This window comes from Lissotriton helveticus, chromosome 8 (genome assembly GCF_964261635.1).
Source record: "Lissotriton helveticus chromosome 8, aLisHel1.1, whole genome shotgun sequence".
NCBI lineage: Eukaryota > Metazoa > Chordata > Amphibia > Caudata > Salamandridae > Lissotriton > Lissotriton helveticus.
Genome location: NC_136069.1, coordinates 78,307,844 through 78,325,037, shown reverse-complemented (window position 1 = coordinate 78,325,037; position 17,194 = coordinate 78,307,844). Strand labels below are relative to the sequence as shown.

Here is a 17,194-nt window from a genome sequence, read left to right as displayed (position 1 = left end):
TTCCTTGGATTTCCCTCACTACCACCCTCCATCAGTGCCCCTCATCTTTACGTAGCCCCTCTCTCATATGCATTTCATTTGTTGTATAGTGTTACTCATATCAGTGTAGTGTGTGTCAGTACTTTACACCACACACACATTATGCAGAGACAATGAATCATACAAGTATGTAAATCAGTATACAGGGAATGTCACATAAACAAATGAGGATTACAAGGTCTAGGAATCACATGTCATCCATACTGGTGGGCAGTATATTTTAAGAGGGTTTGGTCTGGGGAACACAACCTTAGGATTTAAAGAGTATTCTATGGGGGTCAGCTTTACTGATAAAAATGTATATCTGCCCAAACATACTCATTTTAGCAACATTAGTATTATGAAAGACTGGGGAAGTTCTAACTATATCACAAAACAAAAAAGCGAAGTTCTAGTTATAACATTCATGTTTTTATGCAGCTCTTTGGTGACAGTTCATTGGTCACTGTCCTATGTTAGGATTGTAACTTCTGAACTGCAAATAACACAAGGATCTCTGTGACAAAGTCAATAACCCACTGAGCTATCCATATAAAATACAGTTCATCTGCATTTAAAAACTATTAACAGACAAATGATTGCTCTCCAGAAGGATCAATAATCACCAGCGTTATCTGGGCATTTTGTATTGTCCTATTGCTGTCCTGCATCGGCCATGATAATGATAAAAACTGTTTAAATGAAGCACACACGAAGTATGTGTCTTGCTGGGCCTGTGCAGATTTAAAAAAGAAAAACATGTAGTAACACATTCTCTTACCTAGTAAATGAGTCAAAAACTGTGTGTCACAGCCTGATGTGATAAGCCGCTGCAGGGGTCAGGAAAGGTGACTAGGAATAAACAAACTTCTTTTCTCTTGCGCTTCATAGAAAAAGAAATTTCAATGCAGCAGGACAGTAGGCAAAGGTTACCAAAGGTTACCATTGTCAAAGAAAGGATTTGTCACCTTTCGTCACCTTTCACCATGCAGAGATGAAGAGGTGAAAAAATAAACAAAGCCTTGTTAACATTTTTTTTTTATGTTCAAATCGTTTTTATTTGTTTAAAAGAAAATAAATGTACAGGCAGTGATGCGATACAGTCATGTAGGTACAATGCAATGATCAATGAAAAATAAGAAGAATGAAAATAAGAAATAAGAAAGTAAAAGAAAAATAAGATAAGATAGATCAGAGCCACAACGTCATCATTGAGTAAATTAGACAGTCATACATTTGAGATTGATATTTGAGATGTGAGTCTATACAGTAGAGTGTCAAATGATTGGTCATGGGAATCATTATCGACCTTCAGCAAAACACTAACCCAATACAAGATGTTTATGATAACAGTGTGGATGTAGGTTGATAATCAATTATAAAAACTATACAGATTATGTGCAACCGTCGTGCTGATGCGCCTATAATGCGTACGAATCTAGTTGTGCAACCAGAATGGGTTCAAACAAACAACGCGTGTGCCATAGTTGCCTATTGCAATATAATGTACATATATGATTGAAGGAACCTTATGGTGGTTTGAAGTAAAGAGAGGCTGCATCCAGTGAGGACCAGAGTCTCTTGCTTGTAGTTTGCCATGGGGAAGAGTTCAAGGCCGGGTTGTCCACCCCTCTAATACAAGCCAACCACTCCCTCCAAGCATTAAAAGAGACCTCGGAAGCTGTCTTCCAGTGGCAAAGGACAACCTTGCACGCCAAGGTGAGGAACAGGTCCAGGAGTTGTCGGTCGGGGTCTTTTACTATCAATGGGTCAATGGCCCCCAGAATAATGTAAATGAATTCCCTTGTTGGTTTGATGTTAAATATGTGTTCAATATAGTCAAATATATCAGACCAGTATTTCTTCAACATGGTACAGTGAAATAGCATATGTGGTAGATCTCCATCAGCTAGAGAGCAATTCCAACAAGTGGGGGTGTCTCTTAGTTTTAGTTTAAATAATTTCTGGGGAGTCCAGAACACCCTATTGAGTATCATGTATTTGGTTTGCGAGAGGATTGGTGATACTTTGTGTGTGAGGGCTGAAGCGTGTATCTTATCCCAATCAATAATTATACCGGTGTCATTAGGTTTAGACGCCTAAACTGCCATTTAGCCGACCAGGGAGCTTCTTGCACAATCCCTGCAACGTACCTTGCTTTTATTCACTTCTTCAAACTCGGAACCTCGCGGTACCCGCTGCGTGGGTCCAGCATCGCCCGTCCTGCTGAGGGCTTCATCGAGGACGAGGATATTTCTGTGGGACTTTGGCCGAATTGCCGGGCGGGAGGAGAGCATTCCAGCAGGGCTGCGAGCGCCAGGTGAGGGACAGGGACTCCATTTCCCAGGAGCCCCTGTGTTACCATCACCTGCACCTGGACGCTCTCCCTGGCTGCCCCGCCCCCGTCCTCCGAGCTAAAAGTTTGCTGCCTGCCTTGGAATACTGGGAGACGCCTAAACTGCCATTTAGCCGACCAGGGAGCTTCTTGCACAATCCCTGCAACGTACCTTGCTTTTATTCACTTCTTCAAACTCGGAACCTCGCGGTACCCGCTGCGCGGGTCCCGCATCGCCCGTCCTGCTGAGGGCTTCGACGAGGATATTTCTGTGGGACTTTGGCCGAATTGCCGGGCGGGAGGAGAGCATTCCAGCAGGGCTGCGAGCGCCAGGTGAGGGACAGGGACTCCATTTCCCAGGAGCTCCTGTGTTACCATCACCTGCACCTGGACGCTCTCCCTGACTGCCCCGCCCCCAACCACCTCATCCCCTTAATAGGAACAGCTGAACCCCGCGGCACGGGAGCGTCCCGGGAGAAGCCCGGGACAAGGGCAGGACCGTCTGTGGCCGTCCGGGGCCGCTGGAGGCCGGGCTGGGCCACCCCCCTTTTATCTGTGAAAGCAGGCCCATGGTATTGGCATCCTCTGGAGACTATTGACTGAATACTGATTATTATTTCCACAGCTAAATATATTTAGGTGTTTGCGCGGAGTTGCTGTTTTATAGTTATTAGGCTCGTTTATACATTGTTATTCAAATTTTGATGCAAGTTAAAATGTCTTCACTCGAAGTGACCCCACGGCCGACTTCGGCTGGATCTCTCATTCTGGGTCCTTTAGACAAATTCTTTGCAAAAATAAAGAGTGATACTGACAAGGAACTCACGCTCGCTGAGAAGCGAGCGGGACGTCGCCTATCAATCGAGTTGCTAAAACTAAGACCACTCCTTGGCGAAAACATTTATTCAGCTAGTCCTACAGATTCAACCAAATGTAAAGATTCTGACAGTGAGTGTCTTAGTACAGAGGGCATCCCACTCCTATTTCAGACTAATCATCCTGTCCAAAATGACATTATAGTCATTCCTGATCCTACCACCTTAGAGTCTATTGATAATCAGCTAATTGACCTTAGTACTCCCCCCATCGAATGGTTTAGCCCCTCTCCATGATATAAATGTACCCTCCCCTTTATTTACACCCTTGGGTTTAGATGAGCTCTCTCACTTACCTAGTAACCTTGAAAAATCAAAGAAATCCCCTACCAAGAAAAGTAATAAGGGTTTTAACAGAGTCTCGGGCTCACCCCCGAGAAAGAGAAGAAGGAAGGGCGCACCTATAAAGGGAAATAGTTCTTTCATGTCCCCCCCTATACATACCATGTCCAAAGATGTGGAAAAAAGGGACTTAGGAGGGAATGCGTCTGTCAAATCAATATCTGTTCCAACCTACGAAGGCTTACTTAATGATATTGATGACCTTATCAAGGCTCTGATACTCCCACTTACCGAAAGGGTTAAAATACTAGTGGGAAAAATGGATCAGATCCTTGATGGACAAAAGGCAGCTTTCGATTGTAATTTTGATAAACAAATAAATAAGAACCAAGCTGCTAAACTACCTCCCACTGAATTAGCTCAGCAACATATTGGTCCTCCTACAGTAATTAATAAGCCTGCTGTGGGGAGATCTAATTCAGTGGCAGGTATTAAACCATCTAATAAATTGTCGACAACATCCGACAAGACAAGTAAGGATACTCCTCATCTTAATACAGGGACACAAAAAAGAAGTCACCATATAGCAGATATCTCAAATGGCACAATCCCTGCGACAACTATGAGAATAAGAAATGTAGTCGACTTACCCCCAGATTCCCTAAACTTTGTTATCGTCCTCACAGGAGTCCCACCTATACCAAATGATGGCCATGAACATCACTCAAGCCTAAAAAATAAGGTCATTCATTGGCTTAGGAAAAATAGACCATTACCACCACACCTAAATGGTGATATAGTGTCGGTTAGGCGATGTAAGTGGGTGGGACTGAGGCCAAAGGACATTGAAGGTGATGTCATTATTGTGAATTTTAAAGATCACAGATTGGTCACGCATATCAGCGATTGGTACCCTGGGGACGGGGAGGGGGGAATTGCTACCCACAATCTGAGCTATTTCTATCCGGAAGCCCTTATGAAGCCTCCACCCATTCGCAATCCACCAAGGAAGAATAGAAATCATAGTAATCGAAACTACTGGAGACCAGAAGGTCTACTTAGACCTACCTTACCGTTAAACCAAGCTCAAAGGCATTTTAATGGAAATGATCCCCCCTTCCCCCAACCCATGCTCACTCCTTACCATCCTAAGAGCAATAGATCTAAAGTACCATACAGGCTAGATTTCCCTATGAACCCGGTGGTCAATAATCTTTACAATAGGAATTTTGACTCTTGTACACCTCTGTTATATCCGAACTACCCACAGGTTCACAATCATAATTTCTATGCCAACAAACCGAGGGATCCTTACCAGATCTATGATCCCAAGGATACTTGGCATATACCCCTGTCTAATTTATTCCATCCTTTCTCTCGAATGGATGAGAATGAATAACTTGATATGTCATATAAAGCGAAAGAGTCCCATGATGGGCACCCGAGGAGGGGCTGTATCATGGACCAAATTGAAATTGACTTATCAAGTGTCCCTAGGGACCAACAGGTCCAAAATATATGTGGGGAAGATCAACTAAGACTTACTATAGAACATATCTCAGCCCCACATTATCCCCAGTTACCCCTTAATGATTGTAGCCAAGAAAAGGAAGAACATGTTACCACCTATGAGCTGGGGGAACAGAGGATCCAAGAGCCGGGTTGCTATATTAGCACTCGGGACGATAGGCCAAAGAGTGGCAGGGAATATTTAAGGGTGCAAAATAAGGAACTTAAGATTATAAATTGGAATGTTGCAGGACTCAAGCAAAGGGTCACCGATTTAGAATGGCTAAAGGTTATCTCAGATAAAGATATAATATTACTGCAGGAAACCTGGGCGCTGACAGCTGTACACATAGAAGGCTTCCATTGCTATTGTATTAAGGCCGGAATGCCTGTTTTTGGCCGCCCGATGCGAGGTTTATTAATAGGGTTTAAGACAAACATAGGGGGGTCCGTAAAATGTATCCCCTCAAAAACCCAAACATCCAGATAATTGAGTATACTTGTAGGCTCCCATACTATTTAATTAATTTCTATAATAACGATTTTAGCTCAACTCCGAATAAGAATTATATAGATCTTTTCAGGGAATTATCAAAAATAGCGGAAAAATCTCACAATCAGGTGAGCACTAGGACAATCTTAGCAGGAGATTTTAATGCAAAGTTTATAACATCTAAAAGGGATAATGTACAAACAGATAGGGCTTATAAACGGGGCAAGGAATTAGAATATTTTCTTAATCAACACATCTTAACAGACATAATGGATGTTAATAAAAATTAGTCATCTACCTATATTCCAACCTTCAGAGGACGAGAATTCTCTAGTACAGTGGATTATATCTTTATGTCTTCTGACCTAATAGATCGAGTCAAGAAGGCTGGTGTTCTTGAAACTGCCTTTGGGGACCACAATGCCCTGGAGGTTAACATTGGCCTAGGTCCCCCTAGTGCCTCTGTCCGCTTCCTGGGAGCAAGGGATATTGTGGCCTCAACTAATAATCTAAGACTAAAATGGCGAGGGATAGATAGTGGCCAAGTAACAAACACAATTATAAGTAACCATGGTCTGTTAATTGAATCCTGCTCCTTGGATGATGAGAACCATCAAAGAATAGTAAAAGACTTCTCTAAACTGTGTAACATTATAAAATCCCTTTTAAGTGTCCCTATTAAATTGATTACCCCTGAGCCACGGTGGTTTGATCACCATTGCTCTGCAGCTAATAAAGCTCTCCGTAGAGCCTTAAACTGCAAACCCAGAAGTACAAAGGATGTGAGGGCCGCCAGACAAAATTATAAAATAGCTATAGGTTCAAGGAAGGCTGGTCTATTAGTTGAGCAATGGGAGGCATTAACAACTGCTGCTGCACTAGGGAGCAGTACGACCTTTTGGCCTGCTGTTAAAAAGATGCGTGAAATGGGTAAGCAACTAACCCCAACTAGCTGTATTATAGCAAGTGAGCAATGGGAATTGCACTTTTCCAAAATATATGCTAGTCCTGGAGCTGATACAGAAGACTATGCCCAAGGAACGCTGGAATCCTTAGAAATCACCTTTGGGGAAGTCATCATGGCCATTAATCAGAGCCTTGGCAACAAGGCACCTGGGCCTGATGGCTTCCCAATAGACATAATTAAGTATAAACCGGAACTCTGGGGGAAAATTTTTGTGAACCTTTTTAATAGTTTACCTTATGTCCCAATACCCGCATCCTGGTCCTCAAGTATAATAGTGCCAATTTACAACAAGCATTTGCAATGCAATAGGTCTCGCATTCACGAGAGTTTGAGCTATTACAATTGCAAATAACAATGCCTTTTATTTTTGTTTTCATTTTAAAAACATAAAGGGGATTTGTCATTTACAAAACCAATAGCTCCAACTTTCCTACTGCGAGACCTATTGGCAACGCCAGTGTTATTTCTTCCTTTTACTCCCATTCCTTTACTACGTATTTTGTAGTATAGGAATGTGTGGTAATGGCTATACGTGGTAACCATGCATACGTTGCAAAGCATGCGTGGAAACAGCTGCGTTGTAGTGGCTGTTTCCTGTTTAAATCTAGGTAAAGCCTTCTGAAGTGACTTTCGTGACATTAGGATAATGTCATACTAATTGAGGCGAACAAATCCACTGGCCAGAAAAGTATAATTGGATCCTGTGGTTTTCAGTTCTACCTAAGATGAGCCAGCGCCATGTGATAATGACAACTGGTAGTGTGTAGTATACCTTTACTGAAGAAGTATTTATGGGGTTGGACTATTGATTCTCCAGTGATTCAAAACTGAAAGGATGCAAGTGATTTTCGCACTTGTGTAGAGAATGAGATGGTGCCTTCTGCCCCTTGGATAATTTACTTGTATGCAGTGTTGCTTAAAATAACATCCACGACCTTGGATTTGTGAGTTCTGAAGAAAGAGGAAGTAAAGTTCCATGAAACGTGATGGATATGTCAAATACAGGCTCTTGACATTAGCGCCCTTTCACCATTGCAGGGGTTTCCATGAACAGGGGCATCATGAACCTTTTGCTTTAGCAGCTTCAGGAGGCGGGGGGTTCTTGATGGTCATCCTCTGTCTCCAGCTCGGCAGACAAAGGCTCATATTTTAACGTGAAAGGGTGGGTAAGTGAGTGAAAGGGAAAATGGATGGATGTGTGAGTGAGTCAAAGAGTGGGTGGATGGATGAATGGGTGAAAGGGTGAATGGAGACTTTTGCTGATTGAAAAGGTGAAAGGATGGATGAGTGGATGGATGGGTGATAGGGTGGATGGATGGGTGGATGGATGAGTGGAGGTAGGATTGCTGAGCAAAATGGTTGATGGATGACTGAATAAGTGAAAGGGGTGGATAGATGGATGAGTGCAAAAATTAATGGGTGGATTAAGGAGTGGATGGATGATCGTTTAAAGAGTGGATGGATGAGTGAAAGAATGGATGGTTAAGTGAAAGGACGGCTGGCTGAGGGAAAGGGTAGGCGGGTGGTTGAGTGAAAGTGTAGATGGATGGATGGGTGGTTGGTTGAGTGAAAGGATCGATGGATGAGTTAGATGGATGGAGGAAAAGGTTAGGTGAATGGATGAGCCAAAAGATGGATGAATGGCTGGAGAGATGGATGTGTGAAAGGGTGGATGGATAGGTTTGGACAAGGAATTGTGAATCTCCCACTTTAGCAGCTACAATGGGTGTGGAGTTCTTGATGGGGCTCTTCTGTCTTCAGCTCAGCATACAAATGCTCATAATTACAGTGGAAGGGTAGGGTGAGTGAGTGAAAGGATGGATAGATCAGTGAAAGGGTGGATGAATGGGTGAAAGGTTGATGGATGAATAAGTGAAAGGATGAGACTAAGGATGGATGAGTGAAAATTCATGAATGAGTAAATGGGAGGATGGATTGAGTGAAAGGGAGATGGATGGATTGGTTTGGATATTGATGGATGAACAGAATGTTGAAAGACTGGTAATGGATAAAAGGAGGAATGGATGACAATGTAGAGGTGAAATGGCGGATATCAGTGGGTGAATGGAAGGATGAAAGGATAACTAGATAGATGCTTGAATGGAAGAAATAAGAGAGCTCTTCTGTGGATAGCCGTGATGACTTGCTTCACAACATAAGAGCTTTACTTCAAAGTGTAGGGTATTTTAATTGTCTGGCTACTCCCTTGTTCAAGAACCTCGTTATGCACTGTATCCAAGTTGTTTCTTCCTGTCCCATAAGACACCAAATGTTCTAGATCTGCTTTGTGAATAAGGACTTACGGTAATGCGACCGTTAGCACTTACTAAATGACCTAGTAGCAGACTAATGTAGAAAGAATTTGGTAAAGGGTGGAGCAGAGTTTTTTCTTAATCTTTTTCCTATGCTTTCTGGCATAGTATATTTATGCCTCAGGTTTCCTGGCAGTTGGAAGAGTAGGTAACCTAGACTGACAACAGCCGCGTTTGCATCAGTTTAGTAGAGAAGGCTGTGAAGTAAGTACCTGTCTGGGGATAAATTGGAAGCATTAAGCCAAATGGTTGCGAATGGACACCATCAGTGGATGTGGCGGTGAGATATGTGGCCATATCAGCAGCTGTCACAAAGTAGACAGTGTTGCGATTGTCTGCTTTTTGCCTGTTAGTTAGGCCTAATCACTCCCTGTGCCGTTAGTGAGTAATGTTGTAGTTTACAAAGGGAGACCCACGTAGGACTATGAGCCTAGGTGATTATACTATAGTGAAGTAGTGTGTCTCACTGGTTAGAGGCGGCAGACCCGAGAGCAGAGGACGGCCCGGGACCAGGGTTCGATTCCCGGCGCGGCAGGTTTCTGGACCAGGGTCAGCGGACTCGATAATTCTCTCGCCTCGGTGCCCACTCTGATCAGCGATCACACTCGGCGACTCTGGGCATTAGCTTGCCTCATCTTCACTAACGGCCCCACCAGACCCCCGGGGATGCCTGGTCTCACCCTGGAGATACCCATTAAGGGACCATCTCTCAGGGAAGCCAGGAAGGGTTTCGCAGCGGTCGAAGCGCCTTGGGACCCTACGGGTAAGTAGTGCGCTATATAAATGCCTATACATTTACATTTACATTTACTATCTATTGAAGTCATTCTCATGATCTAATCATTTCTATCGAAAGCTAGCAATGATTATGTATGCTTCTATATCATTTTTCACAAAATCTACTTATTACTTCTCAATTAACCGTTATTTGGACAACTGATCATACAAAAGAGCCTATAGATGCAGCACTAACAATCATATTTATTCTCAATAGCAACATTAATACAAAATTTGCACAGAAAAGGAAATATTATGTCAAACATATTTGCTGCACCTTCTCTGTAAAACTACATTACTCATTGGCACATCTTAGAAGTGTTGCAGATGTTTTAATTGCCGTAAATTACATTTTGTAACGAAGATGAGCAGATTAAATTGCAGTTTACACATGCATCCGCAACATTTGGCCCCAACCCAGGCATGCTATTTTTTCTGTGGGATTCTAGATCATTTTAGTTTTAACTCACGCTGTCCTCCTGAAATATTTTCAGTGCGCAGCATCCTGCCTTTTTTGGCTTTACTTTTCTTCGAGCACTGTATGAAAACGTGCCTGTGCTTGCGCCTACCTGAACATGATCCCTTTGAAAAGGTGTGTGTGTGTGTGTGTGCAGTGTGCTAAAATAGAACATTCCGAGGGTGAAATGCTCCTTCTCGCAGGTGCAGAGAGCAGCGTTGACCTGCCCCACCCCGTCAAGGGTTAAAGGGAAGCCCCATGTGACCTGTGCAAACTATGAATCATTCCAATAGATCCGTTCAGCTCCTGCCTGCTCAGGCATAAGGCAGATGCTGTTCCCTGGTTGCCATGGCGATGCTGCTTGTACTGTAATAAAGCCCAACCCGAAGCCTTCCTTGGGCAGAGCTCTGCGGCGATTTCACCTACGGCTCATTGTTTCCCCTCCATGGCAGGAAGTGGGAAGGAAGGGGCTGCACGGAGGGACATCTGACACCGGAGGAGGCACAGCTTATTGTAGGTTTCCATACAGATGCCATCCTGTCCGTGAAAACGACGTCATCCTACGCGTTGTAGCACCGTGCTGTGCTATTTTGGATCTTGAGTGTAGGGTAGGTAGGCTCGTCTGCTATGCAGCGCCGTCTCCGGGCTCTCGCGAATGGTTTACAAGCACCACGGGCATGGGAGAGGCGGCAAGCGTCGGCCGGCTCCTTGTCTAACAGCTTATCACCCCCTGCTGCATTCCTCGTTTGTGATGGAGCCCCGCACTAAGCAGAGGGTCTGATGTCATCCCCCAGTCCTCTTGGCAGGCTGCGAGAGACCACACGTCCGCTCTGGAAGCAGGCAGCTGACTGCAAGCGCTGCCCCTGGCTCCGACCTGGCTGCACTCCTCGGGCTTCATCTTCGGCCAGCAGAGATGAAGGCGCCTGTCAGGTGGGAGGCTTTAAAAAGACAGCCCAGAACGTGTCTCTGTCAACTAGGGCCTAGGCTGCGCTGAGCAAGGGGCAGGTTGTGCGGGGGCGTCCCTGCTTCATTCGAATCGACTGCTTGGAAACATAAGAACTTTTCTAAAGCGTTTCACGAAAACCCCTGGAGTGCAAGTTGAACGAGTTTTCTAAACCAGCAACTTTAAACAAGGAAAACCCTGAAAGGAAGGAATTAGGGCTTGCTTTCACCACGGAGCTGTCACACACACTGCTCAATCTGGAGTGCCCGGGAGGGGCGGCGCTGCCCCCGGTGAGCCGCCCGTCCCGGGGGAGCTGCGCTTCGGAAACCACCCCGGCTGAAAGCATCCTTCCAGCCCGCATCCTACCAGCGCGGCAGGAGGAGGGGGCGGGCAGAAAAAGGCTCCCTCTCTCTCTCTCAAGTAAAGTGGCTTACCGGAGCCGGCTCTCTTTGACAAGGAGATACTTTCCCTCTCACATGGCTGGATTCAAAGGCGTGAGGTGAACATACACTTACGTCGAACGCAGTTGGGCAGCAAACACACAAAGGCCAGGAAATATAGCGACATAAGCATACGTAACAAGTCACGTTTAAAGTGCTCGCACGGGTGTGATTGGCCCATGCTGCCGTTTTTGCTGGGGTGCACGACGCACCATGCAGTTAAAATGATGGCGGACCAGAGAGGGAGCATCTCTTCAAGGAGTTCTGCCTCCTGATTGGCTGTTGAAATAAACACTGAATAGAAATCTGTGGTGCGCACGCACCACAGAGGAGCCGACGCGGGAATCGAAACCAGTGGTGTGCGCGCACCAGAGGAGCGGGGTAAGGGAGCTCGAAGACGCCGAGACAAGGTAGGGGATGTGTGTGTAGGGGGGGGGTTCTCTGTGTATGTGTGTGCGTGCGTGTGTGTATGCTCGGCGGGGGCGGGGGTATGTGTGTTTGCACGTGTTGTGAACAGCCTGCCGGAATCGGAGCGCGTGCGACCTGATCCCGGCAGGCTGCTGCTGCGTGCGCGTGCCAGTCTCTTGTCCTCTCCCTTTCAGTCCTTGAAAGCGAGAATGATTGCAATAGTCTCGCTCTGCGACAGCAGGCCTTTGGCCTGCAATCGCAGGGCGAGACCTAAAAAGGGAGAACGATCTGAGCCTGTAAATTACAGGCCTATTTCGCTCCTGGACAATACACTGAAGATCATGGGCAGGGTTTTGTATAATAGAGTCAACGATTGGGCTGAGGAAATGGGGATACTAGACCGTTGTCAAATGGGTTTTAGATGCAAGGTTGGAACCATTGAGCAATGCCTAAATTTAAATCTTTTAGTTAGTAAATATAACATAGCTAAGGCATCTCCCATTTACCTTGCATTCATGGACTTATCATCCGCATTTGACCTAGTAAATAGGTCAAAATTGTGGTCGATCCTTTTGTCGTACGGCCTGGACCCCCCCCTGGTGCATTTCCTCGCATACCTGCATAAAGATACAAAGGCGCAGGTTCGGATTGACATGGAGGGTACAGTTTCTGGGCCAATTAGTGTAGAAAGAGGTGTAAGACAGGGGTGCGTTTTAGCACCCCTGTTATTCATCATCTATATAAATGGCCTGAGCAATTCTCTCAAGATGGCTACCTCAGATGTTCCCAAAATCAAAGGAGGCCTATTACCTTGTCTTTTGTATGCGGATGACGCCGTGCTCATGGGATTAACACCAAACGCCCTACGTGCACTAGTCAGGGACTTTTCATTTTATATGGGGAATTTGGATCTTAAAGTAAATTTTAAAAAATCATTTATCATGTCCTGTGGGCCGGGCGCTAGGCAATTAAACTCCAATACGATAGGAGCTGATAAGCTGCTCTCAACTAAAATTTTCCCTTATTTAGGTATAGTCTTTGCTGCGAGCGGCCTGTGGGGTGGGCATATTGCCCATGCCACAGGCAAGTTCTCAAAGGCTATAAATTCAATTTTATCCCTCCCCAAACCAAGGAAAGTTGGAGCAACTAAAGCCATTTTAAAGATATATAGAAAGAAGAGAATCGGCTGTGTAGGAAGTTACTGGGGGTTCCCATCTCATCATCAGGGTACATTTGCCACTCAGAGCTGAATATACCTTACATTAGTGATTTTATTGCTGCCAGGCCAGTACTATTTTGGCTGGCTATCTGGGTAAACGATTATGCTAGCCTAACACAGGACATTTTAAGGGAATGTTTAGCTTGTGACAAATGGAACAAGATCCCATGGCTTCGAGGTATACAAGAAAGTTTGTCTAGCATAGACAGAGGAGACCTCTTTGATAATCCATCTCACATTAAGAGGTCCGATAAAAAGGAAGTTCAACATGAACTATATGCTATCTACAATAGATAGAAATAGACTGTCAGAAGAGATGCGAAAACAAACTGTTGTGTCCTATATTAATAATGACTTACCAACTCAACACCTGCCATTGTATCTGATATTACCAATGTGCAGTTGGGAAAGATCGTTACTTTTTAGAATGAGAGCAGGAACGATAAAGTTTTCCCTCTGCTTTCCTTTGGGACACAGCCCACATGGAAATATTCCGTGTCCTTGTGATGGAATTAGTAAACAAAGTGATTTACATTTCTTTTTTATGTGTAAGTTTTATATGAAATATATTAAATGGTTTTTAGCCCCATATTTAAAAAAACATAGACCTCTCTCTTTGAATCAGTCCTATCTCATGCTCCTAAAATTGGAAAATGATGAACTTATGTTCCGCACAAGTAGTTTTTTAAAAGTTATTTTTAATGTTCGTAGAAGTATTGAATGCCCTTAATCTATTTGTACTCTTTATGGCTATTGATCTCCTTTTTCTTTTTCTCTAGATTGGAAATATATGACTTGTTATTTGTACTCATATGCACTATATAAACATCTATTTTTATTTAGGTACTGTAATTTTGAATATGTTGAACTGTATTTTAAGATTGTACTTTTATGGATTTTTCTTGTAATCCGAAATAAAGATTTTGAATCGAATCGATTCCCATTTAGTTTCGTTACGCCTTAGTGCTTTACACAAGTTCGGTGTGAGCAGCTTGTAGACTTTAGATACAAAATGGCCTGAAGATTGTAGGAGAGGGAGTATCTTTACTAGCCATGGCGTCGCTTGTATGAATGTGCGTGTAGACATAGCTGACTTTAGTTTAAGGAAAGCATAGAAGTCAATTGGCTCAAGGGAGTGTTTAGATTGAATCGAAGAAAATGGCAGCGGCACATGGTTGTCGTAGAGATCTGAGACAACATTGAGTCCTTTGTCTGACCAATGTTTCCACAGAGGAGACGAGCCATTAATCTTTATAAGCGGGTTACACCATAGAGATGAGGACGCCGACTTCCCTATCTGTAGGCCAGATTATGTGTTCGGTCTAGTCTGAGAAGAGCCCTTTTGGTATTAAGCATCATGTATTTGGAGTGCATGAGGTGGGACAGGTCCATGGTTAATATTGCTGCCAGAGGGGCCTTGCCTATGATGGCTTTTTGGTCTTTAAAGACCTGTGAAGTACTCCGGTGTGTGTGTGCCCCCGGGAAGCTGGCCTGGGCTGACGCACACGACCTGTGTGTTGCTTGCCTACCTTCAAGCCCTCACTGCCAGGGCCAAGGCTCCTGTTTGGGTGGGCCAGGCTCATGTTTGGGTGGGCCTGACCCACCCGGTCCACCCGCTAGAACAGGCAGGAAGATCCTGAGGTTGAACCAATGGCTCTCAGCTTGACTTCTCTGGCTTAGAATGAACATGTGCACGAACCCCTCAACAGAACTATTATTTTGAGATATTGTACTCCAAAGCATTTTCACCATTAAGAATTTGGAGTTACACCTCAAGAGGAAAGGCAAGATACTTCATTTCCAGAAGCATATCTGAATTGGAGCATAACACTGATTAGCTTTAAAATGAAACACCTTATTTTCAGTCTGGAGAATGTTTAGAGCACTTCTACTCAAACGTCAAGACACAGTCAAGCTGCCTGTGGAGGAGAACTAATAAGTCAAAGGAGAGCTCTGTCCATTTGTCGCGTCTCCAGTATTTTTCACGCTGGAAAGCAGAGTTAAGACGACATTGCACAGTAGCTGGGAGGGTGCCTTTGTTCGCCTACAACAAAGGTTTACATCGTAATAACAAACACGACAAAACAGAAAGCAACGTCTTTCGATCTCATCTGTGGGAAGTGTTGGTTTGTTACATCACTGATGCTTCACATTAATTCTTACCTGTTTTTTTAATTAATCATGCCACGCATCATCCTTCTATGTACATGAATTCTGGATTATTCTGGTTTATTTAGTCCTATTGTGTTAACCATTCGACAATACTTCAATTCATGCAGGTCCAGAAACATGTCCTGGTTCCCTAAGTCAGGGCACAAGTCCTAAACAAGAAGATGTAATGCATTAGGTCTCGCATTACTGAAAGTTTGAGCTATTGGCGTTGCAAATAATAATGCAATGCCAGAGATCCACCTATGAGTAATGCGAGACCTATTGCATTGCAAGTGCTCGTTACACTGTTTAACGCTATTTTAAAAGTACCAGCTGTTCCCTAGTCATGGCAATGGGGAATGATTCAAGCATTTGAATCTACGAAAGATACCATCACTGTAGAACTAGAGTTTCAGGCAAGTAACACATTTCATGTGTTCTTAATCTCATTTATAATGCATCAAGTAATGACAGTGGGTGAAGCTGGTCGTAGAAACCACATATTACATTGCTTAGCAGCTCAGTCGGAGAACCCCAAGGTAAACCTTCTTCGGTGCTTCCATGCTAGGAGTGAGAGAACTTGGCTCCACGTCAAGTGTTGGAAGCTGGTGCACTCCCTATCAGATCAAACCAAACTCCTGGTTTCTCATTTGTTTTTCCAGATTGTTAATAAAGTGGTTTTCGTGTCACGGTAAAGGAAGCTTGTACCTTTTAGGTTGTCTGTGACCAGGATTGTATTCAATCACACTGCACCGTTGAATGAGGCTCTGAGTAAAGCCGTGTAAATTTCCACGAAAACCCACCAGCAACGCTTGAATGCCCACAAAGATATGACTTTGTGCATGTTCTTTAACATCCAAGTTTCTATGCCATTGCCCCTCCCCTGGGAACACCCATGTTCTCACTCATAGTCCTAAAATTGCAACTGCAGAAAATCGAGCAATTTATTATTTTATGTTTATCTAAATGTCGACAGGTTCTGATTTTATGGCCCAGTGTCTATTTGTGCCAGCAGATGGCACTTTTTACACACCTAATTCAAAATTATGAGTGTAAAAAGAGTTGAGAAGGAACCCAAAACATAACGTAGATCAAATTAAATTAAATTGAAATATTTGTATTATAATACATTTAAAACTAACCATCATTCCAATTTCGATATGTATTTGCTTGAATGTACATTTAATTACATTTTTAATAATGGATTAAAATGTAACAATGTAAGGAACTGAGGGGATTGCTTCCGGTGGTGCCGTATACACTTCCGGCAGACCCACAGCTCCTAGAATCGCCTGGCAGCACCTGGGGCGTTGCACATCTGTTGCTCAGAAAAACCATCCAGGCATAGGGAGTGCATAATGCGAGGAGTCTATTATGCAACTGTTATTATCCATCATAAATATTCCTTCCAGTGGGCAAGTAACCTTCTGCTTATGGCTGCTACTGTCCTTGCATCCCTCTTACCTGGGAGCACGGTGACTGCCATTAAAGGATCTTCTTCTCTTTCTCTCCAGCTTGCTTTTGCTCGTCATCATGAACGTGAGTCTCTTCTTTAAACTGGCGATGATTGAACAAGCAGCCCAGTCATTCCACCGGGTCCACGTCCTGGAAGAGGGCGCTACAAAGTAAGTCAAACTGCACTCTTTCTTCTCTAGCAAACAACGTGCATTTTCTCAAGATATGTTTTTTTGCTGACCTCCACTATATTTTGTGGGAGTGTACTTTTGCAACACAATTCTTCTTTCAGAATTAAAAGTCGAACACCTGAAGATATTCTTGTTTTACCTACAGGTGGGCGAGCCACTGAAAGCACAGACCTGGCTCGAGCTAGGTGCCTGCCTCTGGCTCGCGGTCCACCTAGAACCGCGAGCCCAAAATGAGTCGAGTTTCTATGTGGGTTATGCTTTCCTCCCTCTCTTTACCTCATGCACAAAAAATGAAAAGCAAATCATTAATGTTTGAAATAAAAATTGAAGACAAATAGATATCCATTTAGTGTCTGATTTGT

The 17,194-nt window shown here is 43.9% G+C and overlaps 1 protein-coding gene across 3 annotated transcripts in view; it reads left to right on the top strand.

The window, feature by feature from the left end:
* Positions 1–17,194, top strand: part of GRAMD1C (GRAM domain containing 1C) — a 1,372,139-nt gene that overhangs the window by 1,281,254 nt on the left and 73,691 nt on the right. For all 3 annotated transcript variants that reach the window (XM_078656659.1, XM_078656660.1, XM_078656661.1), the window contains exon 16: positions 16,701–16,811. In XM_078656659.1, coding sequence (XP_078512785.1) covers positions 16,701–16,811 — 111 coding nt within the window. The remainder of the gene's footprint in view (positions 1–16,700; positions 16,812–17,194) is intronic.